The 11,961-nt window shown below is 37.6% G+C and overlaps 1 protein-coding gene across 2 annotated transcripts; it reads left to right on the forward strand.

Moving 5' to 3' along the window:
- The first annotated feature begins 557 nt into the window (after positions 1-557).
- Positions 558-11,051, forward strand: casp3a (caspase 3, apoptosis-related cysteine peptidase a). 2 transcript variants are annotated; one of them, XM_015060166.1, is made up of 6 exons: positions 558-1,330; positions 1,753-1,892; positions 7,264-7,392; positions 8,115-8,290; positions 8,390-8,498; positions 8,589-11,051. In XM_015060166.1, exons 2-6 carry the CDS (start codon positions 1,784-1,786, stop codon positions 8,816-8,818), a joined length of 753 nt encoding a protein of 250 aa, XP_014915652.1. In that variant the 5' UTR covers positions 558-1,330; positions 1,753-1,783; the 3' UTR covers positions 8,819-11,051. The 2 variants fall into 2 exon arrangements, with proteins under 2 accessions (XP_014915652.1, XP_014915651.1); XM_015060165.1 differs by lacking the exon at positions 558-1,330 and adding an exon at positions 1,337-1,543.
- Positions 11,052-11,961: the final 910 nt, after the last annotated feature.

The following is an 11,961-nucleotide window of genomic DNA, read 5'->3' on the forward strand; positions in this document are numbered from 1 at the left end:
TTTCACATGTGAAAATTGCTGGAGAAAGACTGAATAATGTTTTCGAATGTTGCAGCCTCATTCTTAGCAAGCAGGGTCAACATAGAAAACTGTTAAGGGACTTGAATATTTGAAATCTGATTGAAACCTTCGTCATGGCGATTTACGTAGATTTTAATATGTCTGTTTGATTCGTTTGTCTGGATTTAACTGTTGATTCTGTGTTTTCTGGGAAATGGTTTCTTTGTAATGAACATTTAAGGACAGGCACATATAAGCCGAATTGCTTCAGCCTACATCTTTTTGATTTATACAACACTTAGGAATTACTTTGTTTTGAATCTTTTTGATTTGTTAGATTGCTGATTTACTAATAAAGTTTTATGTGTTTGAGTTTTTTATGCGAATAAACGTCCAGGCGAGGTAAAGAAGGAACCAGGCGGTGTCTTCCGTGAGGGAACGCCTTACCAGCGACGCGGCTCTTTGCAGCTCTGGCAATTCCTCGTTGCCAGAGGAATTGCAACGAGGAATTGCCATGCTGTGCATCTTGCTAAGAAACAAGCGTATTTTAGCATGACGTAATACAGCAAATATTATTGTATGTGCTGTAAGTAAATACAATAATATTTACTTACAGCACAACAGTATACCAAATATTAGTAGTTGGGTATTGGTAGATTAAGTGCAGTTTTTAGCACCCATGTGTTCTGTGTTGCTTTTATTTTGATTTTCACAAATTTGTGCTAACATCTAAACTTCACTTTGTCTTTCACTCAACCATGTCTTCGTCTTTTGTAAAACACGATTATAGACTTCCATACTGTATACATACGTATTTACAGAAAATATTTTCCAACAATTCTTTTCTATAATTAGACTTAAGTGCACACGTAATAAATATCTTGTTTATGTGAACAAAAGTGCCGAATAACATGCCAGAACTCCTGTCCTGTCTCCAATTCCAAGCAGCTAAGCTTCGCTGCCAACTATCACGTTTTAATTTGAAAACGTTATTGTTTTAACAATGCACTTTTTACGTTTTCCATACAATATATGAGGTTATTACGACATACATATTTATCACGTTACAATGAGAGCCCTATAGAGAAAATGGCTCTCGTTATAAAAAAAACATTAAATTTTGACGTTTATACACGTGATCATTTATTATGCCAACGTCGAAAATATATCGTTAAAACAACACAACCTGCCTGACTGCAGTTCAGGAGGTCTACGCTTGCGGTTCAACCCTGGTTTTCCCGTGATGACTAACACCAACTAACACGGGATGTCCGCACGGAAAAAACAAGCGCATCTTAGCATGACGTAGGCATCTTTGTTTACTGGGCGGGTAAGAGCAGCTAAATGCTCCTCCACTCGCTCTTTTCGACGTCTACGTCTGCGTGCATTTTTATTTCGCAGTTGGTGCCTCTGTTAAGCGTTCAGGCCGTGTAGTTTCTCCGTCCGGGTTGGCACTTTTTTTTATCCTGTTTAGAACTATGTCCGCAAGAAGACCAGGCCCTGAAGGGGACACCACAGATGCGAGGCAAGATAATGGAAAACAGTGAGTCAATGGTTTATTGAAGCTGTCTGCGACCTTTATCCTGAGCAGGTCATTGTTTCTTTGTCATGCTCAAGTCAGTAGAACAGACTCCGAGTCCTCTCGGAACCTCCGTGTTCCTCATTTGTCGGTTTGACTTTCTGACTTGCATCACTTAATGTTGTTTTTAATCAATAACATGATGAACTGTGGTTTGGTTTGTCCTTCTGCAGGCCAGCCGGGTCTTTGTCTGCTCCTTCGCCCATGGACGTTGATGCTAAGCCTCATTCTCACAGTTTCAGATACAGCCTCCGTTACCCCAGCATTGGCCAGTGCATCATCATCAACAACAAGAACTTTGACAGGCGCACAGGTGATGCTTTATCCTATTTCTTTTTAGCCTCTGACTAGTTCTTATGTTTTCAGTCAGAATGAACGATACTGACTGGAAATGTCATCCATCTACTTATAGAAAATTTAGAATTGGGTCACATTTTATTTTGTTCACATTCTAAATAAGGAAGTTAACATTTTACAGTTGTACCATTTTAGTTGTTGACATTGGTGCATATTAATTCAACAGTGATATGATTACTTTAAAACAGTACAACCATTTGCAGAACTCATGTAAACTGAAAATATACTCCATTGCAGTTATAGAAATTAGAGACCAAAAATGGTAGGCAGAAGCTTATTATACCTATACAGTTTTAAGCCTTTTTTTTTTTACGTAAGATTTTGTATTTACTTGGAGAAAATAAAATCCCCAATAGAGAAGTAGTATTTAAAAAACAAAACAAAAAAAAACAAAAAAAACAAAAAAAAAACAGTAGCTCAATGTATCAAACTGCAGCTAGGATCACAATATTAGTGTGTGACTATCAAGGACTATTTGCATGCAATATTTGGCAGGATATTGTAACTAACTGTCATTCATGTCAATGATGTTTACTTGTTGGATGATCTTTCACTCCCTGTGATGCTCACAGTGGACATATGTGATGAAGGATCAGAAATATTAGGAAGAAATGTTTAAATCAATCTATGCGAGCAACACTTGCATGTTTTCCTCTAATTAAAAATATATATAAAATTTTACAACGATGATCAAATCTTTTATATATGTTTATCACCTGGTTGTTTTGTTTATTAGTGTGAACAAGACTTAATTCATAGTCAGTTTCTCTGCATCTTTAACACAAAAACTTAACATGATACTTTATCGATACTTCGTTCCAACAACTATAAGGGAGATTATTGTATACAGTTCCATTGGAGTACTAAGTTGTTCTAAATAACAGAATTTAAAGATATCCACCTTGTTTGGAGGATTATTGTAATGTGATTGCTAATTCTATACATGCTTTGTAAGTCATGTATGAAACCATTTTGCAGTTTTTGCCATGTACAGTGCATGGACAAATAGTTTACTCCAAAGTAAGTTTCTCCTGCTTTGACTTTCTTTTGTCACCATGAACTGTTTCAGATGAATAAACTAGGTTTATTGTTCCATAAAGATGACCTTAGTAAATGTATAACACATAAAGTGTTATCTGTGTCTGATATTGCATAATAAAATGAATTTGATCTGACATATTTCAGTTTGACTAAAATCAAAAATAGTAGACTGTAAGGGAGCAAACACTTTATCCCAGTAGTGTATATTATAAAATACATTTTCTAAAGAACTACTAACTACTTTGTTTAGTAAAATAAATGCAAATTACTTTTGTCAGGCTGGAGCACACGTAACAGAATGCTTGTCAAATCTTCATTAAAGCCTGATAGGATCACCTGACATCAATATCCAAAAGTTTTTTTTTTATCTAATTCTACTGATTTCTTTCATTTTTTATGGTTTTTGATGATGTAGAATATTGGGTGTTCCTTCCCCTGATTATGTTAAAGTCGTGGAATCACTTGGGTTCTAACTGGAGCTTGTTTTGTTTGCTCTGAGTTCTTTCAGAGTAAAACTGCTGGCAGAAAGTGATAAGCAATATCTAAAATGGTTGATGTGTCAGAAAGGGTGTTGGTCTGCTGGTTTATTCTTGCGGAACCTCATTGTTTCACAACCAGTTACACTTGTTATTGCTCAAATAAGCACATTATTGATCCATGAATTAGCTCAATGTCCCTATGACTGCCTTAAAAATTAGATTCAAAATAGAAATGATTTACCCATGATAGAAAATCATCAGATAGCAACTGACCAATCAGAAGCAGATTTAAAGTGAGATTTAGTCCCAAGGCAACTGAAGATGCTTATTAAATGTGTCTGATCTCTGGTTTCTGTGTGGCACCTCTAGTTAGAATTTCACTACATTATTTAAGTGTATGACGAAGCTTCAGTGTTTATTTTTCATGTCCAGGGTTCCTACGGTGTGGAAAGGTCTAGAATTTAAATTAATTATTTTCCAGGTCTGTGTAGGTAAGAAAGTAGAGTACAGAAAATATCTGTATTTCACCCTCTATTCCCATTTCTATTGCCATCTCCTTTCTTTTGTCCTTAAAAATTGGTGTCCTCATTTATTGGTTTCTTAGGAACATTGTGCAAGTGAAAAGACTGTCAGACTGATTCTGAAGCTCGAAATTGAAGACATGATGATCAGTGTTTGTTGGCATTCATGCCCTACAGGTCAGATGTGAGTTAGATGAGAAGCTGATGGTCTCGAGTGAGCTAGATGGTGTGACGTGGAGTTACCTCACAGTTCAGAGAAGGGTGATTGGTGCAGACTTTGACAGACAGGTTGGTGAAGGGAACAGAGGTGGTAAGAAAGTGATGGGCAGGTTTGGGATCCAGGGCAGGTTTGGGATCCAGGACAGGAGAGGGATATATGTTGGTGGACTTTGTGAAAAGGAGATGGTCGTAGTACAAACCTTCTTCCAGAAGAGGAAGATGAAGCTGATGGTGAAGAGAACAAATGCAGAGCAGAGGACCAGATAGTGAAAACAAAACAAAGTGTTGTGGATTTTTTGAGGAGTCAAGACTCCCAGATGAGTGAACAGCTACAGTGTATGATGAAGGTAGATGTGGCAAAGTACAAACAAAAGGCGTGTGATGACTTGTACAATGTTGTTTATGATAGCAGGTTTTTACCTGTTGGATTCAGATAATGGACACGGGTTAGCATGTCTGCTAAATCATGTTGGCTTGTGAAAAGAGAAAAGGAAAAATGTTTGATTAAAATGGAATAAGCTCATGTTGTAAAACTACTCTTTCAGTCAATAGTCTCTTAAACAAACCAACCAAAGGCTCAGTGGCCTGTTTGCACCAAGGAGTTTGAAGGATGGAACCCTGCAAAACCCAACAAAAACAATGAAATGGATGATCAGAAACTATTTAAATTGTTTTATACTAAACTAATTTCCCTCTGCCCAGACACAAAGCCTTACTTTAGAGATTCTTAAGAACAAAAAAGATCTCCGGTAGTGTGTGAGTTGTGCAACGGAGAACAGACATGATGGGATGATCAGAGAGTCTTTGCAGTTGGAGAAAATGGCAGTGTTTGCCACTCAGCAAGCGGGGGACCCCAGTCCAGCCTGGGGCAGTGAAAGATGTGAGTATGGTAATGATTGCAGTGGCTGCCCAGTTAGTGGTTGGGAAAGGTTGACTCGGTTTGGCCCTGTACCTGTACAGCAGGCTTGTGGAGCTGCAGCGTCTTCTTCCAGGAAAATGGAAGCAGTGTCGGTTCAGCAACAGGATCAGAGTCTCATTTAGGGGAATCTATAATTCAAAGATTCTTTCTGCAGAATTTTAAGTAAGCCAGAGTCGAGACTTCAGCCAGAATATAGCCAAAGTGGCGTCCTCCTTTTGGCCAGCAGAGGGACTGCAATGTTTCACCATTGTAATCCTTTTGCAGTAAAGAGGGTGACTTCCTTCAAGGACAGAGGTTTTGTTAAAACAAGATGTCCCATATTCACACAGTGAAACTCCTCTTCCTCCTAGAAACTGGAACTGGGTTAATGCAGTGCATTCTGGGATTAATAGTTTTTATTCCCTGTATGTAGTTCAGGTCGTGATGGCCGGGAACCAACAGGAGTGACGAGGAAGGATAGGATCAGGAATGAGAACATCAGAGGGACATCCCATATTAGATGTTTTAGAGTTGAAGTCAGAGACCAGACCGAGAAGGTTTGGACAAGAAACAACAAGATTTGTCATGCCTGCCTGCTGCAGAAATGTCAGCCATAGATCCATTGTGATCTTTAATAGTGTCTGTGTTGAAACCATTTACCTGCATCCCCTGATACTTAATTAGGCGTTCAGTCATCCGTTCCTGTGGTGACAGTTGTTAGAGAAATAACAACAAACACTTTCATTCTGTGGATTCCTGTAAATACCTTCCAGAGTTTGCATCCTTAGTTGTTCGTCAGAATGCTGCTCTATACACGCATGGCTTTCTGAGCGGGAGTTGGACTTCTTGAATTGCAGCATGGCATTACGGTAGGTGTGTCTAAACTTCAAACTGAACTGGGTGTGTGTGAGAAATTTCACTGAGACTAAAATGCACTTTACAAATCTGGAAGTCTTCCCTCAGGGCATTGGTTTTCAAACCTTTCACTGTGTGCTTCTCACCCTTTTTAAAGGAAGCATGACAAATGCATAAGGACAAACTATACTGCTCACTGGAGTGAAGTCCAACATGCCTTGTTTGAATTTATTCAGCTTCAAGCTGACAGTTTTCAGAAATAAAACAAAAGATACAGGTCACTGACTCTGCACCACTTGTCCGATAGTTTTGTAATCGGTGCACCAGGTATGCATGACTCACACACTATTTTAACTTAGAGATACATCCTTGGGTAGAGTAGAGTAGAATGAAATTGAAGGTTGTGGGTTCAATTCTTTAATTCATTACCCAAAGTTGCCCACTAATCTGTATATCTGTGTATGAATGCGTGCGCTTTAGTGAGCGCCTTTGTTGATTTGGAGGTAATTTGGTTACTAGCACTACCGAGCGTAGCCTCAGTCGGACAGATGGACAGATGCTTGTGGTTCTCACTGAGCAGACTATGTCTTGAAAACCTGTCTAGCAGGACTGAAAGAGCACACTTGGTTCAATAAACACTTTTAATAGATTACTGTTTGAGTTGGGTAAGCACTAGCAGCAGTTCCTGGTTTATTATGTTGTTTTATTGCAGAGTTGGGCACATGCAACTTCAACAAATACGCCTGCTCAATGTGTTATTTTAGGTGGATTTGTGTATTCATTAGGCATTGGTATATCATCTGAAACTACTGACTTACAGTATCTGTGGCTATTTAAAATTTCCAACACTTTCCAATTTTTCAATTTTTTGTGAAAAGTTGAAGATTTTCAACTCTTAAAATAAATTGACTCCCTTTATGATCATACCTTAAATTAGGAATATTACAGTGAGTTGGAAGGAGGTAAATATGTCTTTTTAAAGACAAATAATTTACGTTCACTTGATTATAGTAAACATGAGTCTTTTATTTCTTCATTGCTAATAATATCAGCATATCATAGCAGGTCTTGTTGTTTCTTATTTTTGACATATTTTATTCCAGCACACAAACTGACTCAAAGCATGATGCTGCCACCACCACCACCACAATAAATCCTTCGTAAATCTGCACTAAGTTTACCAGAACTCTCAATTGTGCATCAATCAAAACTTGTAGAAATCGGGTTAAACTTCCCACCTTAAAAAAAAAACTAATAATGTATATATATATAATTTTTTTTTTCAGTCTGTTTTGCCTCTTTTTGTCTTTTTAGGTATGAATCAACGAAACGGCACTGACGTTGATGCAGCCAATGTGTGTAAAGTGTTTACGAAGTTGGGCTATGCAGTGAAGATTTACAATGATCAAACAACCGATCAGATGATGAAGATTTTAAGTGCAAGTAAGTACAAAAGAAAACTTGTATTTTCAGATTTGAGAACCTCCCTGTTGGGAAAGTTACCTGCACGGTGCTGTGGAAAGACATTTGTCCTTTAACAGATTTCTTTTGCTTTTGCTTTTTTGTCACTTAAAATTACAAATTTTAATTTAAGACAAAGAATAACCCTTGTAAACATTAAAAAAGAAGTTTTCAAGTGATGATTTCATTTGTTGAATTTATAAAGTTGTCCAAAGCAATGTGACCCCATGTGAAAGTAGGGCAGGGTTTCAATCAGCAGCGGACGGTGATTGATCCCATTTTTTAAATTTATTTATTTTGGTTCAGTTTCACTGGCCAGGCCTGATTACTGCTTGAACTGTCAGGTTAATAAAGACATTAGTGAAGCAGAACCTGCCTGGTAACATGAAGTAGGCTGAAAGATCTCAGAAAGCATCAGGCCCCAATCAGGACAAACAGAGACACTGACATTTCTCAGCCTGGAGACTTGAGAAGGTTTTCTCTTAAAAAGTAAAATCATCATTTGAAAATTGTATTGTACTTATTCCAATTTACTTTTGTCTGATGTTAAGAATTGTTGTATGATCTGAAAAATGTTAAATGCTGTAAAAAATAAACAAACTGCAAAACATCTGTAAGGGGAGCACATTTTTGTTGACAGCATTACCAGTTCTGTTAATGGACGATAGTGGCGACTCTTTTTGCTGACTTCTTTGTTTTTGCAGCATCTATGCACGATCACAGCAACTCCGCCTCGTTCGTCTGCGTTCTGCTGAGCCACGGTGATGAAGGCGTGATCTTCGGTACCGATGGCCCGGTGCAGCTCCAGAGCCTTACCTCATTATACCGAGGCGATCGCTGTAAAACTCTGGTGGGAAAACCCAAACTTTTCTTTATCCAGGTAGGCAAGGCCAATCCTTAGATTTTTTTTATTTTGATTTTCTTTCTTCTTGTTTGTCATATTATTTATAGAAAATTTTGTCTCGTCCGTTCTGATTAGGCGTGCAGAGGCACCGATCTTGATCCGGGTGTTGAAGCCGACAGTGCAGACGAAACCGCAAAGATCCCTGTGGAAGCAGACTTCCTCTACGCCTTCTCCACTGCGCCAGGTTAATTGCCCATAAGTTTTCAAACTGGTAATTTTTTTTTGTTGTTGTTTTAAAACATTACTAATTAAGATTAATCTGTGATTGTCGTAGGCTATTACTCCTGGAGGAACACAATGACAGGCTCTTGGTTTATCCAGTCGCTGTGTGACATGATCAGCAAATACGGAAGGGAACTGGAGCTTCTGCACATCATGACACGAGTAAACCACAAGGTGGCAGTAGAGTTTGAGTCTGTGTCCAATTCATCAGGGTTTAATGCCAGGAAGCAGATCCCATGCATTGTATCGATGCTGACCAAAGAGATGTATTTCTGCCCTTGATGTTGAATTCACAGCAGAGACCTGAGCTTGGCAGACGTGATTACAGATTGGGTTGTGCTTTTCCACATGATTTCAGGTGAAAATTACACTTCTTGAGAGAAAATGTGATACTTCAGGATACTTTTAATTTAATAGGCTTGGCATTATAGGTTTCTCACTTTGTGTTGTGTATGTCTGACATGAATAGTGTTCAGTATTTTATATCACATGTGCCTGTTTTTTTTTTATTATTATTTTGTTTTTCAGAATTTCTATAATTATTTTTTAAATCGTTTTCAGGCTAAACTCAAACAACAGGCATCTAGTTTCACTCTACCTTGTACCTTTAAACAAACCAATTTCATATTTAGTCACTGAGTTTCGGTAAATTTCTTTAGGCAGTTAAGCGTTCTGAAAAGTCATGGAGATGAGCATAAAAACACTTCCTTTATAAATAGTTTTCTCAAACTTTTATACTGCATCCTATTTTGACTGATTGTGGTTCTGATCTCAGATCAGGCCTGTCTGCTCTTATAAGAGAGGATGGAGTTTGCTCCTTGATCAGGGAATAACAATATTGGGAAATAGGAGTGTTATTAAGTAATGGGATACATTTAGTTAGCATTGCAAGATTATTTGAATTCATCCACAATAAAGGAAGGAATGAATGGCTTTTATTAGATCATGTCAGCCCATCTCGGTAGTATTTAAGTTCAGACTTTGACTATGCCAATGCTGACTGATGGCTAAACTTTTATTTTATTTTTTTATTAAAAAGCAGAATTCATCACTCAGTAACAGTTATCCGGGTCCCGAAGCAGTCCCAGACCATCACACTGCCACCACAGTGTTTCACTGTGTGTTCAATGTCCTTTTTTGCTAGTTTTACACCAGATGTCACACAATACACAGCTCTTTCAAAAGCATTCACTTTGGTCAGAATATTTTTCCAACAGTTTCATGGATCATCGAGATGTCTTTTTTTTTTTTTGGGGGGGGGGGGTTTTGGGGGGGGGGTCATAATTATGGAATCATGACCTCTGATCTTAGCAGGGGCGGGAATGCTTGCAGGTCTTCAGATGTTCTGGGTTCTTTTTGACCTCCTAGATGAGCCGTTAAAGCGTTGTCATAGTAACTTTGGCTCTAACTGTAGTTTGATCTCATTATTCAGTGAGACTATCAGATGGTGGAAGTAAACCCAACAGAGTGGTTAGCTAGTTAACTTATGATTTAAGTGGTGTAATTATAAACTGTATTTCATACTCAGTAGAATTATCTTTGCCAGCACAATCTGCTTTAAATGAGTCCAAATTCAGTAAAACTCTGTAAAGGACGAATGTTTTTTCATGACACTGTATGCTCTATGTGGCCATCAAGACCAAGAAACTCCAACTGACCAGTTCTCAGTGATCTTTGCAACTTTACTGTTTACACTCTACACATTTCAGGGAAATGCCCTTTTCAGCCAGCTTGACTGTTTTTGTACTTTTCTAATCATGAAACTGTCGAAATGTATCTGCGCACAATCAGATTCTGAAAAGGCGGCAGGTATTTTCAAAGCTGTATTCTCTGTTTCACCAGACATTAAATTGAACAACCATACTGCCAACAATAATGTGAAAGCATCGCCAGGCTTTTGGTGGATAATGTGTAACATAGCCAGGAACGGCATGTGAGCTGTAACAAAGCTCGCAAATGGGGTTGTCTTTTATTTTCAGACTTTTGATTCGTTCTGATCTTTTTTTTATTTTTGGGTAAATTCAAACTGCTGACTTGAGAAAGTGTTTCATTCCCAAACAAAGTTTTTTTTTTTTCTTATAATGAAATTTACTTGGACGAAATTGACAGAGTCTGTGCTCTGGTTCAAATGTTTCTTTAATTGCTTACAGAAGCTATGGAAGCCATTCACTAAATGTTGTGATAATAGCTTTCTTGCCTTAAAACCTTTTGTACCAGTTTATTTAAATTATCTGAGCAAAACAAATCTATTTAGGCCTCATGAAGGGAAACCGTCAGATTGTTGTACTTCTATCGTTTTTCTAGGTTCTCGTAAATTTAAACGTTTGCACACTCTGGTTTCAGTAAGTTCTCTTTTGTGAGAATCCACTTACAATAATAACTTGTTTTAGTTTCTTCAATGTTGAAAGGTGGACAATTTTTACATTTGCAATATACAATATCACTGTTTATCAGCAGCTACATCATGAGCTTGATGGAATGTTTTTGTTCTTCTAAATAAACTCTTTCACTCAGACGTTGCTTGTTTGGCTGAAGGGTCAGAAGGTCGGGGTTTACCAGCACATAGAGGCAGCTGGAGAAAACATCTTCAGCTCCGGAGCCGAGTCCTGGAGGAGCTGAGCTCTGGAACAGCCACACATTTATAAGGGTAAACGTGTTGTCAGAACTAGGCAACCAGATCCTGAGCTCCAGAGCAAAACACAAAGCTGATGTTATTCCTTCACTAAGATAGACAATGCACTTCATACAAAAACCAGGACAACCTGTACAGGAACAAAAAGGACAAAGTAAGTACACCCAATGACTCCACAGCTTGTAGGATGACCTTTTGTAACAATTTCTCTTAGGTCATTGCTGATGGTTTCACATCTTGGTGTTGTATCAAGATAATTATGATTACCGTTTGCACCAACACCTTAATAGAATTAATAAATATAATTTAGTTCAGAACTGAAAAGTATACATATATAATTGATAAATTATCAAAATGTTAACTTGGTAATGATATCAGTGGTTTTAACAAGAAAATGCATCATGACCAAAAAAGTGTACATAACACTGTAATTACTAAATCTCACATTACAGTGGCAACCACACAGTTTCTACATGTGAACAGTGAGTGGGAGTAAATAAGTTTTTTCCTCCCACTCCTTTTTGAGTTAAATGAGTTAGTGTTTTTTAAAATATTAAAAAAAATTATAAAAAAAAAACATTAATTGGATTACTTGGTGTCTTGTCGTTACTATGCATATGTTACTGTATATATTTGTGTACAAGTGGATGTACATATATGTTCTTTGTTTTTTTTTTACCTACTAAAGGATTAAATGTTTTTATTTTCTTTTATATGGCTCAAAATAGAGCACCTAACCAAACACGCACCGATCCAGACAAGCAAGTTACTAAAACAGCAGGTTTTATAGAGG

The sequence above is a fragment of the Poecilia latipinna genome, unplaced genomic scaffold (assembly GCF_001443285.1).
Source record: "Poecilia latipinna isolate Pla-1442-1.1 unplaced genomic scaffold, P_latipinna-1.0 Scaffold1691, whole genome shotgun sequence".
Taxonomy (NCBI): domain Eukaryota; kingdom Metazoa; phylum Chordata; class Actinopteri; order Cyprinodontiformes; family Poeciliidae; genus Poecilia; species Poecilia latipinna.